This window comes from Molossus molossus, unplaced genomic scaffold, assembly GCF_014108415.1.
Source record: "Molossus molossus isolate mMolMol1 unplaced genomic scaffold, mMolMol1.p scaffold_m16_p_3, whole genome shotgun sequence".
Taxonomy (NCBI): domain Eukaryota; kingdom Metazoa; phylum Chordata; class Mammalia; order Chiroptera; family Molossidae; genus Molossus; species Molossus molossus.
The window spans coordinates 112797050-112819740 of NW_023425366.1; the positions used below are offsets into that span (position 1 = coordinate 112797050).

Here is a 22691-nt window from a genome sequence, read left to right on the forward strand (position 1 = left end):
TTCTGGTTCAGCCCTCACGGTGGGGAGCCGAGGTGTCGTTTCATTTGTCACAAATGTTTGAAGAAATGATCCGCCTTCTCTAGGGAGTAGAGTTGGGCAGGGCAGGGGCTCTGTCCCCATCTTGGGTCTTTGATCCTGATCTTTGAGCCTCCTCCACCCAGTAGGAGAAGCTAGTGACAGCCATGTGACCCCAGCAGGAGCTGGGAAGGTGGGGGACAGAGACAAGCTCCTCTTGAAAAGCAGAAGAAAACACAGGGCAGAGAAGCACCCTGGGTTTCTTCCCTGTGAGTCCTCAAGCATCCAGTGGACTACTCTGAGTTCTGAGGGCCTCCTTCCCCACGCCAGCCTTTCATCTCTGTGGGGTTCCACACCCAGGGCTGTCAACCACCACGCGACAGCCCGATACATCACTGTCTCTGGCCATCACAGCTCTAACCTCCCAAGTGCTTTTGGCCTAAATTGGGCTTCAGTTCCAGGGGGCCTTTTCTTCTTTCTCACCTTTACCTTTGACAGGAAGCTATGGCCGTCTGCACCGAAACATCTCCCTAACAAATGGGCCAGACACGTTTTCTGTGGGGTGACTCCAGACCCTGCACACTGTGATGTGTTGGGAAAGAGTCACATGAAGCTGAACCACCCACCAGATCTTTTAAAACTCTATTGTGGTCTCATCCTTGCTCCCCTTCTCATAGCTCTGGGCTGGATTTATAGCCGTAACCCCCAGTCTGAGTGTCATAAGCAATAGACAGAGCTGCCTTCATTAATTCCATAGGTGTGATGGAGCATGTGGTCATAGTGGTTATTCTGTGGCCTTTGGTATCAGACTGTGGAAGTCCAAATGCTGCTGCCACTTCTAAGCTGGGTGGTCTCAGTGACTTTTCGTCTCAGTGACTCGGTTTCTCGTCTCACAGTAGGGATGGCAGTAGATGTAAATCTGTGCATTTACAAAGGAATGAATGACATGAGATAAAACATATAAAATATTCAGGACTGGACCTGCCACATAGAATACATAAAAGTTGTGAGCCCCTTTGCCGTAAAATCAGAATTTGACTGAATGCACCTGTTATGTGTCTCGAGCCTTTGCTATGTGCCAGTCATGGCGCACACATCATTTATATGACCTCACTCTATTTCTAGCAGCCCACAAAGGGTAGATACTGTCCACTCTGTGCTCAAAGACTCTGACTCCAAGCCCACTCTTGAGGATGTCAGCAACTTTTAATTTTTAAAAAATTTTTTAACAATGAGGATATTTTTCTTTCAACTGAAAAGAAGATTTGTCATGAAATATGGTATTGATTTGCTGAAATCTGTGCTTGACGATCTAAACCACTGCTGGACACATCTCCTGTGGTTGCCGGGTACAGTTTTAGATTTCTGTCCCAGAGATGCATTGGCCTGTGTGGGTAACAGGATGGGGAAAACTTTCACCCCATGAATACCAGCTTGTGGCCTTGAAATTTGAATGCCCCTGCACACCCATATGTGTGTAATTCTGTGCACTTTTTGAGGAACAGAGTAAAGATTTGGGTGGGGCTTAGAAAGTCTGAATAAAACCCAGGTTCTTAGCATCTCCATGGCAACTTTGCTATGTGAAGTATGGACATTGCAAGCCCCCTACTTCATCAAGAGGACAAATGCCATCCGTGGCCTGAAATCTTCAGGAAACAGGTCATCCAGAGTCTCAACTTCCCTATGAAGAGTGACAGAAGGTGACGATTGGCTTGCAGAATTATAGAATGCCACAGCTAGACGAGTATCTCGCAGCAGGCCCACCGGCCATGCAAAAGAAAGAGGTGACTTTGCTGAGGGCACACCATCCTCCAAATCTGGACTAGAACTCAGATCTCTTCTACCTGCTCGTCCACACCCCCTACAGCTGTCACACACAACCCAACCTTTCAAAACTCCCCTGTTTCCACAGGTCTCTGTGTGGCCAGCTCTCCAGACAGGCTGTTTCCTCTTGGTCTGTTGGCCCTGAGTCACCACCCCACTGGCAATGCACAGTTTTCTTCCTCTTCTGCTCGGATGGTCTGATTCCCTGTGAATACTCTCAGAGGGTAAAACTATGTCTCCACGCCTGCAGCCCTGGATGAAAGTTTCAGGGTCTTTCTGGTGGCAAGACCAGCCTGGTAGTCTCGCCCCACCTCTAATCGTTGCAGAAACAAAAAATTAAAGTGAAGAATGCCGCCGTAAACCTTCCAAATCGTTTGGTCCCCACAGGGCATCCTTTAGCAGCTGTCTCTGAAAGGAGGCAGCGTGTTGCATCATCTCTCTGCCACTTTCATTGTTCTGTGCTTCACTGTTTTCTGTTTTCTTGTTAGAGAAGAGGCAGTAAAGTTGAGGAAGTTCAGTGATCTCCGATTTTGTTTTCCTGCCTACCTTAGAGTCGAATATCCATCCCCACGTTCAAGGGTGATCATTCCAGCCTTGTTACATAACTTTAAAAATTGGAAACAATATGCACACCCACTCACAGGGATCTAGGTAGTGAATGAGGCACAGACGTGCCATTGAGGAGGTGACACGTGCTGGCCTCTGGTGGGGAGGCTGACTGGGAAGGGCAGACAGGACTTCTGTGATGATGAAAATGATCTGTGTGGTGATTTCAAGATGTGTACATATGTCAAATTTTATCTAGTATTTTATTTCCTGTAAGTTATACCTCAATAAAGATAAACGTATCCCCCAAAAGGGCTGTATTTGTCGACACGAAACATGTTCATTGTATGCGGTGGTGTGGAATGAGAAAAGAAAGCAATTTTTGAACTAGTTTCCATGCTAGAATCCGATTTGGGGGATTGAAGCACGGGTTGGCAAGCAGCGGCCCATGGGCAAGTCTGTTGTTGTAAATAGCCTTTTACTGGAACAGAGCGGAGTTCATTCATTTATGTATTATCAATGGCTGCTCCGTGCTGTGTGTTAGTTCCGAGGGCTGCCATAAAACGTACCACACACTGAGAGGGTTAAACAGCAAGGTTATTTGTCTCAGAGTCTGGAGCCCAGAAGTCCACGATTAAGGTGTTGACAAGGCCGTGCTCCCTCTGAGGGCGCTAAGAGAGGAGCTGCTCCAGCCTGTCTCCCAGCTTCTGGGAGTCTGTGAACCTGCGGCAGCATCTCTCCACACTCTGCATGGCGTCCTCCTGTGTCTGTGCCCACATTGCCCCTATTCATTAGGACACCAGTCCTAATAGATGAGGGCCCACCCTACTTCTCTCTCCCTTCCCCTCTCTCTCTTTTAAATCACTTTTTTTCAAACATTTGAAAGGGCCTGGCTGGTGTGGCTCAGTGGTTGAGCATTGACCCATGCACCAAGAGGTCGCCGGTTCAGTTCCAGGTCAGGACACATGCCCAGTTTGTGGGCTTGATCCCCAGTGGGGAGCATGCAGGAGGTGACCAATTGATGTTCTCTCTCATTGATGTTTCTATCTCTCTCTCCCTCTCCCTTCCTCTCTCTCTCAAATCAATAAAGAAAAAACAATTAAAAGAAATAAAACCTTTGAAAGGTTGTTCATCAATATGTTAACAAAGGTTGCCTCTGAGTTATGGAAATATGGGCAGTTTTCTTTTTAATTATATTCTCAGTATTGTCTACATTATTTGGGTTTCTAAAAATTATCGTGTAAAAATTGTTATAGCATAAATACACAATAAGCATGTCTCTGGGGAGGAAGAAGCCTTGTTGAGTGGCTCTCACCTGCTGCCGCGTGCCATATCTTCCTGCCCCTTAACCGTTTGCTTTGTTTGGATGCAACCTTTCTAAATAGTCTGCTGTTCACCACTGTTGGGAGCACTAAGGGCAACACTTCACAAACCAGCCAACTCAACTGTTTACTCACTTTGGTGTAAGGATTCTTCACGTCTTTATTTAACCGCCTCTTGCAACTTGGAAAGAAAGGGTTCTGTTTTTTTTTTTTATCCCCTCATTAAAAATAGATCTTTTTATGACCAGAGGATGGAGCAACCATGAGTCATCATCCCCAGTGTGAGAGAAAGTGTGTGATGCTGCATCAGACCTTGGGAGCTGGGCTCCGAGACAGTATCCCGCCATTGCCATGACTCCCTGGTTTCTTGTCATTGCAGGAAACTGGACGCTTTCATCTACGATGCGGCAGTCTTGAATTACAAGGCTGGGCGGGACGAAGGCTGCAAGCTGGTGACCATTGGGAGCGGGTACATCTTTGCTACCACTGGCTATGGAATTGCCCTCCAGAAGGGCTCCCCTTGGAAGAGGCAGATAGACCTGGCCCTGCTCCAGTTTGTGGGTGATGGTAAGACCTTGGGTGACCCCCTTCTTTGGGGGACTTGAGACCCTTGCACTTTATGTTTTTTTTCCCCATTGGCTTTCCAATGGATCTTTGTGTGATGAACTTGCTCACTAAAAGTATTTATTGTCTGCCTATCACATGATACTATGGTTTTTTAGTTTGTTTATCATGGAAACCAATTATAGATGACTACAGTTTTTTAAGGAATTTATTTTAGGGATGTGGAAAGGTCCATCTCAGTGAATTGAGGAAAGAGTTGGGCATATAGATTTAGGAAAAAAAATACAGCAACCAGGGCAGTCCTGGGGCCTCAATGGCAGGAATTCATAGGTTCTCTCTCTACAGCAGTGGTTCTCAAGAGGAGGGGAGGATTTTGGTTCCCCTTCCCCCACCAAGGGGGCACTTAGGTATATCTGGAGACATTTCTGATTGTCACGACTCTAGAGGCTACTGGCTTCTACAAGGTATAGATCAGGGATGAGGGATGATGGCAAACATCTTACCATGCCCAGGACTGTCCCACCCCCATATCTCAAAACACAGAATTATCTGACCTCAAAGTAATAGTACTGAAGTTGAGAAACTCTGCTCTAGAGCAGTGGCATTACATAACCAGTTTATAGAACGTCAAAATTTCTAGTCTGTCAATCCTCAATTTCAAATCCCAGAGGAAGGATTCCTGGTACATTTAGGATCAAGATCCCATCAGGAGTGAATACAGGGTGGGGCTATGTTGTAATAACACAACAGCTCCTATTATTATCCTAGGAAGGAATGGAAGAGAAGCAATTTCTAGAAAAGGAATAGTGAGCAGAAAAGAAATCTCATGGGTTTTTACTACAGTCTACTCCTTGGATTTCTATCATGCAAAATGAATAAATAAATAAATAAAAAGTCATCCTCGTGGGGATTACCATCTAATGGGATTATGGGGTTCATGGAACCATAGAGCTAACTGGGTCAACTCTGTCTCCAGCAGCATTTTCTTCTGTCTATACTCTATTTCTTAGTTGGCGATCTCCACACAGCCTGTTCCATGACATCGTCTTTAGAGTCCTGTAGAGTCCAAATGGCAGGTTGGTTTTCCTCTGAATTGCCAGCACTGAGTTGGGAAAGACAAAGGCAGCAAGTTTTCAAGTTACTGAAAACTTGAGTAAGTGTGAGTCGGGTACATACACTCAGTAGCCTCTGGAGTCGTGACAATCAGAAATGTCTCAGGACACTGTATTCAAGAACGAGTGGAGGCTACAGAGAGTGATTACAGAATATACTATGCCATCTAGAGCTGGGAGAGGGAAATCTGGCAACCACTGTGGCCAAGTACAATGAAATGGGTGGAGGTTAGTGCATAGGGTTGGTGGGAATTTGAACCAATACATCATTCCTGGGAGCTTCTCTTCCTCTTTCTTCTTTCAGAATTGAACCTTGATTCTCACAGGGCCATCAAGAAATCTAAATGTGTTTTATGTTTAACTCCCAAATAGGAACATCTGATTCTCTGAATTCCATCTAGGACATTTGTAACTTCCTCAGATCACAAGCCATGTTCTCTGCTATGTAATAGTGCTTTGTGGCTGTGTTGGCCAGCTATTGCTGTGGAATCATAGAGGCATACAACAATAAGCATATATTTTGTTCATGGGAGTGCAGGTTGAGTGGAGAAGCTCCGCCTCAGGCTGTGATGGCTCCAGTGACTCTCCTGCCTCTGCAAGCCCATGGATCAATCATGTGGTCTCTGCTCCACATGTGTTTATTCAAGGTCTCAGGCTGAAAGGTCAGCAGCCACCCAGGAGAAGCTTTTTTCTTGGCTATGTCAGAGGCACAGAAAGGAAACCTAACTGAACATGCACATTTTAAGTTGCTCTTTGTCACATTCACATCCACTAACACCCTCTGTCTAAACCAAGTCAGATGGCCAAGCCCAAGATCATGTGATTGAAGATACACTTTACCTTTTATGAGAGGAGTTTTCAAGTTCTATGACGATGGGTGTGGACACAAAGAGGAGTGAAGAATTGGGGCTAATTGTTCCATCTACTGCAGTGGTTGCCTAAGCAACCCTATGTGGGGTGAACCACTCAGCAAACAAGAGTATTGTTTATAATAGTAAACACCACAACAAACTAAACATAATAGATAACTGGTCAATGAAGGATTTCATGATAAATTATTAGTGTTGGGATGTGTTTCATTTAACAGGAAATTTTCAAATATGATGGGTAGCTGTCAAATAATGAGTTCTAACTCTACTACCCACTATTGCTGTCACTCATGCAAAATCTGTTAAGAAACAGCAACATGTTTAAGAAATAGGATATGCTAATTACCATACTGGATGCATTACATGTGTTCTTTAATTTAATATTCATAACAACCTTATGAAGTGAAATATTGCTTAACTCCATTTCAAAGCGGAGAAAAGTGAAGTTCAGAGGGCTTGCAGGCCCTCTACCTAGTAAGGAGCAAAGCCTGTACTTGAAGGACCTTAATCTAGAAGAGAGTCAATTGTGTAAGATTCCTGATACATTTAATTCTCTAAGATGTCTTTCAAAGTTGGCTAATTAGACACTTGAAGTTTGTAGACCCTTTAGGAAGGAGTAATTTAGTGCATCTCTGAAATAACTCTATCGTCCCATTGATAAATACTTCTGTGAAAGAGGTGATTTTCTTAGCCTCATCTGTGACTGAATATAAACATATTTATCTTATAAGGTTGGTGTGAAGATGAAATGAGACAATGCATGTAAAGAGATTAGCTAACACAGCACCTGAAAATAGAATTGTTCAATAAATGGTAACTGTTACCATCATCATCAACAATACTATTGACATCGTCATTATCACCAACACCACCACTGTCATCATCATCATCACCATCATTATTATCACCAACACCATCATCATCATCATCACCAACACCATCATCATCATCACCAACACCATCATCATCATCACCATCATCATTATCATCACTTTCATTATCATTTCCATCATCATCATCACCAACACCATCATGACCATCATCATAACCATTACCACCATAATTATCATCACCAACATCATTATCATCATCATTATCATTACCACCATTATTATAACCACCACCATCATCATCATCACCATCTTCTTTCTCTACTTCCTCATCATCATCACTATCCATCCACAACTCTAATATTCAACACACCTTACGTAGTGTTGTGTTGGTGATAATATGGTCAAGTTACTATCATGGAAACAATAGAAAGTATCCTCTTTTTGGCAAATAAAAAATAAACAGTAAAGGCATTCAGATAGGCCAGAGGCATGTTCCTGGTAGTAGCAGAGTGTCTAGATTCTTATAGATATGTTCTGGCTCATTGCTTTCCTGGTCAGACTGTCGGGGTTAGAAAATGTGTCTTTTCAGCTTCATCTTCAGAGACCATCTGGAGGCAAAGACATCAGAGAGAAAATTATGTTGCTCCAGGGGGCGTCTTAACATAATCTTCCCGGAAAGCCATGACCAATTCTGAATGTCTCTCTAGGAGTAAATACATAAATTAACACAGCTGCATAAATATTTCACTTATCTTATGCAGCTTCAACAGGATTAATTATGCTCTAAAATTAGACCTATAAAGAGCACAGTGCTGAGCAGTACCTAATTATTATTCATCTTCTAGAATGGAGTGTTTATCTCTTGTTATAGAGTAGCTTCAGTGGACAATTATGAGTGTAATGAGTGTCAAAAGTATTTTAAAATTTTCTTAATGAGCTATATAAATATAAATTTTCAGTGGAGTGTTAGGTTACTGAGGGAACTTCTTACATGAAGCCTGCCAGGCATTTCCCTAGGAAAAGAGCTATCGATCTGCCTTAAGAAATACACAGGATCTCAATAAGACCTTACCTTCCTTTTTTCCTGTACAATCATTGTGTCCTTTCGATGGAGGGCACCATGAGGATCTTTGCTCTCAGTAGTTTAGTAACAATACTCAGAGGTACGTTTCAGCTTTGAGCATGAATATCTAATATTTACTGAGAAATAGACCTTCTATTTGGACAGTGTCACTCAGTTGGTTGGAGCATTGTCCCATGCACTGAAAGGTTGTGGGTTCAATTCCAGGTCAGTGTATATACCTAGGTTGCAGGTTCAGTCCCTGGTTGGGGTGCTTATGAGAGGCAACCAATTGATGTTTCTCTCTCATATCCATCTTTCTCTCTCTCCCTCTCTCTCTCTTTCTTTCTTCCTCTCTTTAAAATCAATGGACATATCCTTAGGTGAGTGAGGATTGAAAAAAAAAAAAAAAAATATATATATATATATACCTTCCTAGGCACTGAGGTTCCAAGAAGGGAATGTCACAGTCTTCTTCTTCTTTCCTTCCAGGAACTTACAGTCCAGTTGGTGGGTAATATATAAACCTAAAATATCTAATTACAAAATATAAACATATTTACAATAATTCATGTATATGAAGTGATAGATACATGTTGATGTATATATACTCTTAGGTGTCTTGGGTAGGTTAGAAAGTAGTCAAGATGAAATATGAGATAAACTAGTTTCTTTTTAATGGAAGGATGAAAGGACTGAAAAAGGTCACAAAGAAAACAAGTGTATGAGATTTAGACAAAGACTAGAATGGGCCAGAGTTCAGAGAGCCTCATTCATGACCTCATCCAGCAACCAGCAAATATCTGCTGAGTACCTGCTCTCTCTCTGGCATGTAAAAGGTAACACTTAAGTGAGAACATAAATAATGAGTAAACCTGGGACCTAAAAATGGCATTCCTGGCTTCAAAGGAGAGGTTGAACAGGAGACCTCATAGGTCCCACCAATTTCATAGATTTTGTAATTTTTCAATGTGTTTCTGGGATTGGAAGAGACAGAAAAAAGATCAGAGCGGTTAAAGCCCTTTTGATGTACAGAGGCCAGCAAAAAGATATTGAGGAGAACAGATTATATAATAATATTCAGAAGCAAGTAATGCTGAGAAAAAAGAAGAAAATGATCGTGTTTTAACGCACACTCAATGGTCCAGCTCTGTGCCAAGTACATCACAAACGGTTTTATTAACTCTTCGTACAACATTCCAGAGTTGATCTTATTTTCTCCGTTTCGCAGACCAGGAAAATGAGGCTCGGTTAGGTTACATGAGCTAAAGCAGCGCTTCTCAAACTTGAACCAGAACCAGATCACCTGGGGATTATTATTTCAATAGGTCTGGGGAGGGAGAACCTGGGAGTCTGCATTTCTAAGCTCCCAGGAGATGCTGATGCTGCTGGTATATGGAGGACACTCTGTGTGGATTGTTATAAAGTTAAAAGTTGAACCCAATCCATGTGACTCCATTTCTGATCATCTTTCCATTAAACCATGCTGCTGGGAGAAATCTTGGTCGTTAGTGGTCTCATCACCTTAGTTATGAGTAATATGCTTTACCATGGTCGAGAGTTTAATCTTCCATTTTGGACTTTGCTCAATTTTCATGCTGTTGGTTTGTTGTTGTTGTTTTTTTAAATTTATTTTTATTTATTTATTAATGTATTTTTAAATTTTTTTGTTGGTTTATTTTTAAACTTGTCTGTGTCTCAGACATTACTAGTCTGAATTCATTGACCAAATAAAAGTAAATATATATATTTTACCATATATTTTAATAAATTATTTCTATGGTATATCCCATTGTACTTATATCACATTGCAGTACATGTGATAGATACACATGAAAGATTTGAAAGATATGACACACGTATCTCTTGTATTCATATTGTGTTAAATAGGTGACCAACTCAACCCACTGTGCGGGGACTCTCCCAGTTTTAAAACTAGTGACCCCAGTTATAGCATATTGGGACATATAAGATAGATCTATATGAACTGGTTGAAATACACCACATACATTATTTATGTTGAGTACCTATGCAAGCCCTTTGTCCCTTTTGTACTGTAAATTTGCAAGCAACCATTTTAAAGACTCGTCCAGATTGATAGACTGGAAGGGACCAGACACTCTGCTCTTGTATTAATAAGAAACTATGCTGCACTTGACTCTAGCGATTTGGGAAGCACCACCTCAGGACAAGATGCTCACAGACCTGGGAGTAGGGAGTGCTAGAGAGGAGTCCATGGAGAAGCTCGCTCCCCGCTTCCCAGTGAGTCAACATTAACATGCCTGGTTCTGTTCTTTGCTGGCTGCTCTGCCAGTGAAGCATGCAATATTGGCTTTTGATGGCTTGGGACCCCATGCTGCCAGCCAGAGTACAGAGCGGTTGTGTGATTACAGAAGTTCTTTGTGTTTCTAATTAGCATTCTCATAAATTGCTCTGAGCCCCTGGATGGGTTGCTAATATCCTCAGCACTGCCCTTGTCCAGCTTCCCAGCTTAATATCTTTGGGCTGACTTCCGAGTCTGGGAGAGCTGGACAGCCCCGCAGTGTGGGTGGTGATGGCACCGATGCCTCTGCTCCGAGGATGGACACATTTGTGAGCAGCCCTTGCAGACCAGTCTTCTTAGGGCTGGCTTAGGAAGGCATGGCGGTGTGGGTTGTGGAAATTGCTCAAAGGCCTGCTCACTCCTAAGTATTTTCCCCATTCAACTTCCTATAGCATCTGAAATTCCACCAAGTTTTAAAAAACAGAGTTTCTTTATCAATGGGATTCCTTCTTCCCTCTTCTCCTGACCTCATTTCTTGATTTGACATTCGGCCCATCCTTCAGCTCATGCCCCTCCAGAAAGACTTCCTTAAAGCCCACAGCTCTCAACTAGACACCCTTATAAACTCGAAACTCCTTTAGCTCCACACTTATCGCATTCTTGTGACATTTAGCAAAACAAGTGAAGGGGTAAGAGAGAAGGTTCTTGTCACTTCCTAGCTGTATGACTTGGGCACATTGATTGCTGAGTTCCAGTTTTCTCATCTTTAAATGAGAGTCATGTAAGGATTAAGAGGGAGAACAAACAAAGAATGCAGCCCAGTACTTGACACATATTAGATGCCTACACATTGCTGACCTGTGTCCCTGGCCCACTGCAGTGCGCTGTATTTAAGTCCCTTGAGGGCAGACCCTACAATGCTCATTTTTGTTGCCTCTGCACTCAGGACTCACTACTGAGCCTGGCACACAGTAGGTGCTCAAATAAAATTTGTTGAATGAATGGACTTGATGACATTACAGGTATATTTTGCAGGAATTATTACATCAATTAAATATCATTTCTGATGAAGGGGATATGGTTTTCTTTAAGAAGTACATTAGATATCTCTAGGGAGAGAGAAAGACACGAGGTAGTCGCTGTCCAGTCTGACAGTCTTCCCAAGACTCTGAGCCCGTATTCACTGTGAGACAGAGATGGATTTCTCCATTGTCTAAGTTTTGTGCAATAGTAGTCAAACATCCCTGTTTGATTTATTCTTTTTAACACAGATCTTCTGGGATGGCTATAACCAGCAAGATGATATATTTTTCTGGGTTTTAGAACTGGAGCAGGGTATAAATTATTACTGAGGTTGTGGTTTGTGGGCAAGTTGGTAAACAAGAGAAAGAGTATTTCCACAGGGAGTGGCAAACAATGGCCCAAATCTAGCCACTGCTCTTTCTTGAAAATAGTTTTATTGAAATACAACCACATCTACTCTTCAGGTATTGTCTGTGGCTACTTTCACATCACAACGGCAGAGCTGAGCTATTCCAACAAAACCCGTATGACCTGCAAAGCCTCAAATATTTACCATCGGGCCTTTTCTAGAAAAAGGCTGATAACTCCTGGTCTTAGAATATCTGGAGAAAGACAAGTAAGGCAGAGAAGACTTAAAAGTGTAGGTTGTTCACCCTGGCTGGTTTAGCTCAGCAGTTAGAGCATCGGCCTGCGGATCAGAGAGACCCAGGTTAGGTTCCCCCTAAGGGCATGTACCTCGGTTGCAGTTTGTCCCCGGCCCAAGTTGGGGTTGTGTGGATGGCAACCAGCTGGTGTATCTCTCTCACATCAATGTTTCTCTCTCTCTTCCTCCCTCTTTCCCTCCTGCTCTATCTAAAATGCAAAAAAGTGTCCTTGGGTGAGGATTAAAAAAAAAAAAAAGTGCAGATTGTCCAGTTCTCCTAAGAGGGGTGGAGATTAAGATGACAAAAGGAAGAATCAAGGGGAAAGAAGAAAGAAAAAGAAAGAAAGAAAGAAAGAAAGAAAGAAAGGAAGGAAGGAAGGAAGGAAGGAAGGAAGGAAGGAAGGAAGGAAGGAAGGAAGGAAGGAAGGAAAAAGAAAGAAAGAAAGAGACATATGGGGAAGAAACAGAAGGGACAAAAGGAAAGGAGAGGGGGGAAAATGATAAAGAAGTAAAGAACAGTCAAAAGCAAAAAGTGGGGAGAGGGTTAGGGTTAGGGGAAAAGAAGAGGAAGAGAGATGAGGATTTGAAGAAAGGACAGAGTGGGGAAAGAGTGTGGTAGTGACTACTCGGGCAGTTTTCAGCCTGGGCATGGACAGGGCAGGCTGGATTTGTTCCGCTGAGCACTTAGCCATGTTGCAGACAAACTGAAGACAGCTGAGAGTATCCACTGGCCCGTCTCAGCTCCACGCTGGAGCAAAGCACACACCACCACTGACTCACTCCTGACTGGGAGATCTCTCATGTCTCTCCCGCTGGCTTCCCCTTCCAGCAGTTCTTTGTGACATGGGTCCCTATGTCCTCAGATGACTCAGCAAACCCTATGGCAACCATTTAAAGAGATGAGTGTCAAAATCAGGATAGGGGCCTGGGGGGAGGAAGTGCTGAGAATCTGAGAACTCCCTTTGAAGGGAAGAGAGAGTTTTCCATTCTCTAAGTGGAGTAGTTCAACAGCTACCATTATCATTATTTTTACAGACATTTATAATAATAGCCCTGGACGGTTTGGCTCAGCAGTTGGAGCATCGGCCTGCGGTCCAGAGAGACCAGGGTTCGGTTCCCACTGAGGGCATGTGCCTCGGTTGTGGTTTGTCCCCAGTCCTGGTTGGGTTGTAAGGGTGGCGGCCACTCGATGTGTCCCTTTCGCGTCGATGTTTCTCTCTCTCTCTCTCTCTCCCACTCTATCTGAACAAAATATCAAAACAAAAAATATCTCAGTTATAATAATAGTTAATGCTTATTGAGAGATAACCATGGGTCACAAAATAGTCTCAGTCCTTATATGTATTAATTTCTTTCAGTACTCAGGATGATTAAATGGCATTAGTTATAATTATTTTTTAAAAATTTTTTCTTTATTGATTTTAGAGAGAGAAGAGGGGAGAGGGAGAGAGAGATAGAAACATCAATGAGAGAGAACATCAATTGGCCGCCTCCTGCATGCCCCCCACTAGGGATCAGGCCCACAACCTGGGCATGTGCCCTGGCCAGGAATTGAACTGGCGAACTCTTGGTGCATGAGTCAATGCTCAACCACTGAGCCACACTGACCAGGCATTAGTTATGATTATTAATCCCTGTTTACAGATGAGAAAATTGAGTCACAGGTAAGTTAAGTAAGGTGTCAAGCTAGTAGTAAGTGGCAGATCTGAGATTGGAACCTAGGCAAGGGCGATCCAGGACCTCGTTTTACCCCTTATGCAACATTGCTTCTTTATCGGCTATAACCCTCATAGACATCCCTAAGGCAGGTTTTCTCATCTGGAAAGGGGCAAAGCTGTGATTGAAATGCATATCAGTCAGAATCCGGATTCAATGTTCCTTCCTCTTTCACAGAAGGAACAGCATCTGTCCCCTGCACGTGATGCTGGTCAAAATAACTTGGTGACAGAGGTTGAGAGTGGGAGGGAAAGTGACCTACACTTCTTTCCATTTCCCCACAGAGAAGGAGACTTGTCCGTGCCTCAAGCCCCAGCACCGTGGGAACAGGCTCAGCCTAATTTTTGAGATCATTCAACCCTGGCAGTTAGGGGAAAACTCAGGACCCAGAAGCAAGAGATGAGAAGGAATGAAACAAGGACAGAATGTAATTAAGAGGAGTCAGAGGTTCGGCCCCAGTACAAGCTTGCACAGCAGCCTCTCCAGGTTCACAAAGGCCCGATTTGGTTGCCCAAATTGCTTGCTCTCCACAGAGCTCCTCGGAGCTGCATAATCCCCGGCATTTCAGAAAGTCATTGTTCCTTGCTAAACATGCTTTAATCAAACTGAGACTTCAAAGGCAGAAATTACAGTTTGCGCTGAGCTAGGCTAATCTGTAAATCGCGCCCAATCAAGTTAGCAACGACCAGGTGCCATTGACAAAGCCATTTGCTCATTCATTCATTCTCCTTGTAGACATGCATTCAACAGAGAATGACAGCTGCTTCATAGCTTAAGGTGGGGGGGGGGATATAAAAAGAACTAAAGACTCCTGTCCTCTTGCCCTTAACAGTTAACTTACCTATAAAGATGCTTGTGTCTCTTCTGTGCTCATCAGACTCACTTGGGGAGCCTATGGAAATGATGCTGCTGAAATTTTACCTGCCAGGGCATTTGTACATCCTCTCCTGGGTATTTTAATATACAATAAGATTTAAGAACCACTCTTTAGAATAACAATATTTAGCATTTAGAAGCATCTTATTTTCTGATTGGCAAGTACATAACATATGACTTGGCCAATTCGTCTGGAGTCCGTGAAATTGGATGTTTGCCCTGTGTTGCATTCAGCCTCCTTCTCTGAGGGCTCCTAATTGGGTGCTCATATCCAGCGCCCTTGGTGATTGTGAAAACCCGAGGACTGAATGCTGTGTCACTTGGAACTGTCCGTGTGCTCGATGACCACAACAAGGAGCACAGGAGATATAGGAGTGGGGCGTGAATGGCAGAAGTAGTCGAATAGGCTTTAATGGTAAGCGTCTTCATTCATTCAGAAAGAAAATAGACAAAGTGTTTGTTGCTTCCAAAGTTTTTGTTTTCATGTAATAACAGTGTTAAAAATAAAGCAGGCAAGACTGAAAGACCCATATTTTGTCAGACAACAAACAAGTGTTTTTATTGATTAAATTCAGTGTGGAACCGGATTTGGCCCCCGTGTCTCTCCTGATCCCTTTCACATATACATGGGAACCCATCTGGAACTACCGGGGAGGTGTGGCTAGCGATCATTACTGGTGATGGGTTGACTGAGTCTAACTTTTTAACATGCACACAAACCTCATTTATACCCAAAATAGCAGCTTTGATGATATAAACCCAAAAGGGGTGATTAATGAGCATTTTGATGCCCCAGCAAATGTCACCTCCTATGACCTAGTTTAGGGCAGACTGCTCATTCAGAAATGAAATGCTTTCACGGGAAGAAAGTTGTCAGTCTTAAGCATAGATAAGCAGTAAAGTGTTTGACTGCTTCTCCACTGGCCTGTGACCAGATAGTACCATAAAAATTAGACTCATTTATCTCTCTCCAAATTTTAACCAGAGACATATTTGGAATAATAATGGAACAGTACTCACTTAAGAAACAGATATAAGGTATAAATGTTCCAGAGAGCCATTGACTCTTCCTTTGGGTTGAAGCTCCGAGAGTTTTCGTCTGTGTAAATCCACAGGGCATTTTCCAGTAGGTCCCTTGAGATCCACGGTCATCAGCCAAATGTCAACAGAGCCATCAAAGTTGAAATAAGACACAATGAACCCATCTGATGTGGCTCAGTGGTTGAGCATTGACCCATGAACCAAGAGGTCACTGGTTCAATTCCCAGTCAGGGCACATGCCTGGGTTGTGGGCCAAATCCCCACTGGGAGGCATGCAGGAGGCGGCCAATTGATGCTCTCTCTCATCGATGTTTCTATCTCTCCCTCTCCCTTCCTCTCTCCCTAAAATCAATAAAGAAAAATAATAATAATAAAAAGAAATAAGACACAATGAATGACTTGCTGGTATGTCAAACACCAATGTCACAGAACGCCATGTGGGACTTACAGGATGGAGAAACAGTGGTGTCAGAATCCCTCTCAGTCTACATTTTTAAAAACACTTTGACTTGGCAAGGCAATGTAATCTGCAGAGGAAAGCACCCAAGCCACTACCTCAACACAGTTGTTCTCAATATATGTTTTACCTGCTGGTCCTTGTTACTTGCAGACACATTTCTTTAAATAATTATGGGTTGGATACACTTTTATATTCCACTATTCACTTACCAGTATATTTTAAACATTTTTTCATATTACATAATCTATTCCTCACAATTACTTTAATTGTTGCATAAGATGTCATAATCGTTATTAAATCATGTTTCATTACTTTATTTTCCTAACATTAAACATTTCCTTTTTTGCTCATATGGATAATGACAGAAGGAATATCTTCATGCCTATTTCTTCATTGTCTATTTGTAACAAACTCTTAAATGTAGAGTTTGAAAGGTAAATGGCTATAACTATCTCTAGGAGACTTGATATATAGGGTCATATTAATGCCCAAAAGGTGTGTTACCATCTAAATACACTATTAATAAAGAGTCAATGTATGAAGCTTAGAATAACGTAGCAGCGTTGAGCACTGTGGTTCTTTTTGCTGTTATAGACGGTACAATGCGCTATCCCAGAGTTGCCTTAATTTGAATCCCTTTGAATACTAGTGAAATTGGGGGAAAAAATCTGAGTTTTCTTTTTATCTTTTTTTTACCATTTAACTATTTTACATATGCATTTTAATGAGTATTTTACATTTCTTAGTGATTTGTTAAAACGTTTATTGTAATATTTTACACAAAAAAATGTCATAAATGTAGCAGCATGGGGTGCAGCTAAGAACAAAGGCTTTCGGTTCAAATACAAGAAGTGATTTTTACTTGCTCCGTGACCTTGGGAAAGTTACCCTTTTTAAAGGCCAGTTCCCTCCTCTTTCAATTGGGGATTGTAATGGCACCAACTTCACTAACTTGAATGGTATAAGCACACCCAAGAAGTATCATAGGTGATAACAATGGTGATGGTCTCCTTAAAATGGAATTTATTCTTATTCATATGTATATAGTTTTTTTTTTTATCATTTTGTTTTCTTTATTGGTTGCTTAAATAGGTTTCTGCTAAGTATGGCCCACATTGGCCCTTGCATTTTTTACAAGTAATGTTCTACTGGGACACAGACCCGGAGTGCCCGTGGCCACTTCTGTGCTTCAAGGGTGGAGCTGAGCCATTGATACAGGCACCATATGGCCCACAAGGCTGAAAAACTTGACTAACTAGCCCTTTGCAGAAAAAGATTGCTGACTTCTGGCTCAAATTCTAGTAGTTAAAATTAAAAAAAGAATCTTTAAAAACTACTGTAAAATAATTCCAACAATATGGATGAATTTTACATAGTATATATCGTTTTATTCTGTAAGAAACTTTTTTTCTTTGTAAACAGTTTGTGTTTCTAGAAAAAGTGTTTCTTTTTCTGTTTGGAAAGATTGCTTCTGTCTACTTTCCTTATTATGCCCTCTCTTGACTCCCAAAATGCAAGAACACCCTTCGCCGCCTCTATGAGGCCACTTTTTTTGGCCTCAAAAAAAAAGGGGTAACTTTCCCAAGGTCACAGAGAAAATATCACCTGAGGATATTTTTCCATTTATTTTCAGACAGAGAGATTGGGGGGGGGGGGGGGGAGAAAGAGAAAGAGAGACATTGAACTGAGAGAGACACATTGACTGATTGCCTTCTGCATGACCCTGACCAGGGCTGGGGATGAATGACAACCAAGGTACGTGCCCTTGACCCGAATCAAACCTGAGACTCTTTGGTCTGCAGGCCAACGCTCTAACCACTGAGAAAAACCGGCCATGGCTATGAGGCCACTTTTATTCTTTTATTTTTACCCTCTGTAAACTATAACATACATTCATTATCTTGCACAATTCTCAATGTGCAATTAATTTTTATATGACTGTGTAACTACCACCCAGATCAAGATCTAGAACATGATCAGCACCCCAGAAAGCTCCCTCAGGGCCTCTTTCAGCCGAAATACCCCCAAAAGTTACCACCATTCTGCCCTCCATGATTATGAACAGGTTTTGCTTCCTTTAGAATTTCAAATAAATGGTGCAATTATGCAACATATATTCATTTGTATCTTTTGTGGCATTAATTCATATTAATGAATTAACTATAGCTTGTTATTTTTTCATTACTGCATAGTAGTCCATTGTACAAATGTATTATTATTTATTTATATATTTGCTGTTGATGGACATTTGTGTTATTTTTCACATTTATCTGCATTGAATATCCTTGCACGTATTTGGTGCATATAGGCATGTAGGTGTTTGGGACTCTCCCTAGAAATGAAGTTGCTGGGTCATGGAGTATGCATATACTCTGTTTCAGTAGATACTCCCAAACAGTTTGCAGAAGTACAATGAATTTACATTTCTACCAGCAATGCATTTGGTTCCTCTCATTTCTGTGTGTCCTGTTTCAACCTTCTAGGAGAGAGGTAAAATAGGCGAGTATAACTGAACTCTAGGCGTGTTCCTCACTGGCTGTGTGGTTGGATGCTGTTGTATACTCATAGCTAATAGTTTAGAGATCCAGATTCCTTCTTCAGCTTCCTTAATTTAGGATTTTAATTCCTCTAACTTGACCTCAGCTGCATCATTAATAGAATGGGGCAAGAGGTCAACAGTGTCTGCCCCACATACCTACCTGAGTTGGAATCTGAATGTAACTACTCCTCTATCTCTGTTCTCTCCCACTCATTTCTGGCTGTCATCCCACCACCATCAGGTACTTCCGACCTAGGATAAGAGGGGAAGAAGCCAGAAGAGAACCCCCCCACCCCCCACTCCATTTCCCCCTTTCTGTTCTTTTCCTTTCTCCTTCTTTTCTCTCTTCTCCCCTCCTCCCTCTCCCCTTTTCTTTCCTTTCTACTTTCTCTTCTTTTTCCTTCATGCCACAGCCAAGTTGTGAGTGCCCATTAAGCTCATTCTGTCCTAGGCAAGGCAGAATGCAGATAAAATGGACAATGGACGTGCTCCCTTTGCTTAAGGGTTTTACAGTTTCAGGAAGCTTATTCAAGACACTTCAATAAAAAAGGAACTGAAAGGCAGTGATGTCATTTTACATGCTGAAAGAAAGATATTTTTTGGCATGGGATATGGAATCATTGCTATTCTCTCTCTCTCTTTTTTTTCTCTTACATCTATAGCCCTTTAAAACACAAGGATCCTTTGTGATGTGAAATAGCCATCACACTGTTACATAATGAGTCATAGGAATTTGAGGACTATTGATTGAGAAAATGTGTAATGTCAGAAAGTTACTATAAATTTATTTATGCTCACAAATGCATATGCCTTTTAAGTCATACTAACTTCAAAGCAGACTCCAGAAGTGCTGTTAAACATAGAATTTCATGCCCTAGCCGATTTGGCTCATCGGTTAAAGCTTGTGCATTCGATTCTCAGACAAGGGCACATATATCAGTTGTGGGTTTGATCCCTGGCCCCAGTGGGGGTCGTGCAAGAGGCAACCAATCAATGTGTCTCTCTCACATCAATGTTTCTCTCTCTCTCTTCCTCCCTCCCTCCCACTCTATTTAAAAGAATCAATGGAAAAATATCCTTAGGTGAAGATTAAAAAAACAAAACAAACAAACAAAAAACATGGAATTTCCTGGGCTTCTTGAAATTTTTCTGTTGTCTTACTCCAGAAAATTATCTCTCACCAATTTTAAATTGTGACCATGTACATTGTTTGATGATTGGTGAAGCTGCCCAATTCTCTCTCCAATTTTTCCTTTTTCTTCTTTAAGAGACACAGGTTTGGGACCTGTGTGCATAAAATTCCCCAACTCCAACTTGCACGGTTGAGTGTGTGGCCTTATGAAATCCCAGCCAGATGGAGACAAACCCGCAATGATTTCTATGGACCTCGAGCTCCATCCACAGAGCAGAGACCTCAACTGGAAGGTGGAACATTCATGCCAAAGACAGCCTGTCTCTGCATCTAACTGGATATATTTAAGCCTATTTTTATTCTGGTTTTGTGACTTCTCAGCATTATACAGAAATGGAATATTCTGACATTTAAATAAGAGAGATTTATCTTCCAAATTTAATCTATTTGTGTCCAGAATCTTGTACTCTTCCCATCCCCTGCTCCCCACTAAAGGTATTTTTTCCCCTCCAGCAAGTTGTTCAGTGACCCTTGGAGATGATGGATACAGAGATCCAAGGCTCCAAATGCTATCATTTCCAGGTCCAAGATCACCTGACTTAGACTCAAGAGTTTAGAATTAATGAAGCTAAGGCCCCAAGGTCAGTGATCAGATGGTCTGGCTGACCTTACTCTGTTTCAAGGCCACGTACGAAATCCCAGATCTGACCAGCAGCTTCCTTCTGGAGCAACTGGGCAAGAAAAAGACTTGGCCTCAACCCTGCAGACCCCAAGCTGTCCTCACTCCCAGGACCGCAGTTCAGAGCTCACAGTGGCCGAATCTCTTCCCATTGAGAACACGAGCCTGCCAATGATGGTGCCCTAGATTTTCTACAAAGAAAGTTGTTCCTGTGCCATTTCCAATTCCATTCGGGCCTCTGAGGAACTCAAAGTGCCCACTCCCTGGACAAGACATGAAGCAGGATTGAAATGGGGTCAGTTGTTCTCTTGGTGTTCGCAGCAAACACTAATGGGATCGGCAGTGACTTCATTCTGACGCTTTTGGCTGTGGACGGAAGTCGGTTCTCTGTGGGAAAACACTGGACTCTGTAGCTAGGACCTTTGATTAGAACTTGCTTACCCCCTGAGTCAGCCTTGATTTCTGGGTTCCAGAGACTATTCCTGACCCCTTTGCCTGCAGCTTCACAGATCCCTTCCCTTCTTGGGCTCTTCTCAGGTCAGGGAATCACCAGCTAATCCAGAAGGGAAGCCTTGTGTCATCCACAGTCAACACACTTTTTTTAATCCTTACCTGAGGATGTGGTTTTTTTTTTTTTTGTTTTTTTTTTGAGAGAGAGAGAGAGAAACATCTATGTGAGACAGAAACATCGATTGCCTCCTGTATTCACCTCAACCAGGAACTGAACCTTCAAACTAGGTATGTGCCCTGACCAGGAATCAAACCCACAACTTTTTTGGTGTACAGGATGATACTCCAACCAACTGAGCCACGCAGTCAGAGCTACAGTCAACACACTTTTATGGACCTACTTACTATGTGCCAAGACTTGCATCAGGGACTGGGGATACAGGAAGAATAAGGCAAGATCCCCATTCTGAATTAACTTACCTACCAATGGGGAGGACATAGAAGCAGTTTACAATTATACTTAAGTGTGGTAGATGCTCTCTTGAAAAGATATCATGATGTCATGGAATGTGAAACTGGGGTCTCTTACCAACATCCCTGTGCATTGAGGAAAGACTTCCTGGAGATGGAGATCTCTGAGCTGTACCGCAAATAGCACCACTGCCAAGTTTCAGCATGAGGCCATGCAGCTGGTGTACCCACAGTAACTTGTTATGGTACACGTGATATTAATGACAATTTACAGTGGATCTTTGTCAGCAATTTTTTACAAGTGGGTCTCACCCAATTGTTACATATCTTGGGAGCAGAAGAGTTTAATCTGTATGTTCTGCCTGCTTCTAACGCCAGGACAAGACTGTAAGAGCAGGTGTGTTACTGGGATGGGATTTCCTGGTGGCCTTCCTCCACCCTATAGGGCCGTTGTTCAAAATTTTCCTCTCTCACTCACCTGTAACAGCCTGCCTTATATTATATGTGAGAAGATGCTGGGTTTCCACAGACAACAGTTGAAGAATCTTAGGCCCACCAAGCATGCAGCTGGTCTCACTCATTCAATGGTCCACTATTCCTTCATGCTTAGAATACCCCAGACTACTTAGCATGAAAGCTAAGTCCTTTGTAATGGGCTCCTGCACTTCAGGCCCCTCCTTTAATCACTTCTTCTTTCCCCCAAATCTCTGATCTCAAAACACTCCATGTGTTTTTCCTGTCTCCAGCCCTATGCAAATCCAATCATGCCATCTTGCCATAATTACTGGTCTGTAGGACTGTCTACCACAGGACTTGAGCTTGTAGGATCCAAAGACTGTGTTATCCACCTCTGTATGAAATTACAGAGATGCCGACAAGGTGTGACATGTTTAAGGAATGTCCTTTTTTAATGAATGAATGATGAATAAGTGAGTGAGTGAGTGAGTGAGTGAGTGAGTGAGTGAATGAATATCGAGGGAGTAAGGCAAAACCAAATGATGTCTTTGGAGAACCAAAAAGCATTAGTTTCCTTGACCAGAAATGAAACCAAACATTAAACTTTAAACTTAGCTTCTCAAAACCACACATTATTGCTTTCTATGCCCTCACTGCCTCAGGTCAGGTACTTTGGCCAGAAACCAAGGGAAGAAAATATGTAGATGTGTGCCTTCAAGGGTGCACGTGTGGGCTGATTTTAGAAGATGCATTTCAGCAAATTCTCAGGCCCTGGAAGAAGCCTAAAGGGTATAGGT

At 42.3% G+C, this 22691-nt stretch overlaps 1 protein-coding gene across 2 annotated transcripts in view; it reads left to right on the forward strand.

The window, feature by feature from the left end:
- GRIN2A (glutamate ionotropic receptor NMDA type subunit 2A) overlaps positions 1-22691 on the forward strand; it is a 385539-nt gene that overhangs the window by 345930 nt on the left and 16918 nt on the right. For both annotated transcript variants that reach the window (XM_036279357.1, XM_036279358.1), the window contains one exon: positions 4087-4274. In XM_036279357.1, coding sequence (XP_036135250.1) covers positions 4087-4274 — 188 coding nt within the window. The remainder of the gene's footprint in view (positions 1-4086; positions 4275-22691) is intronic.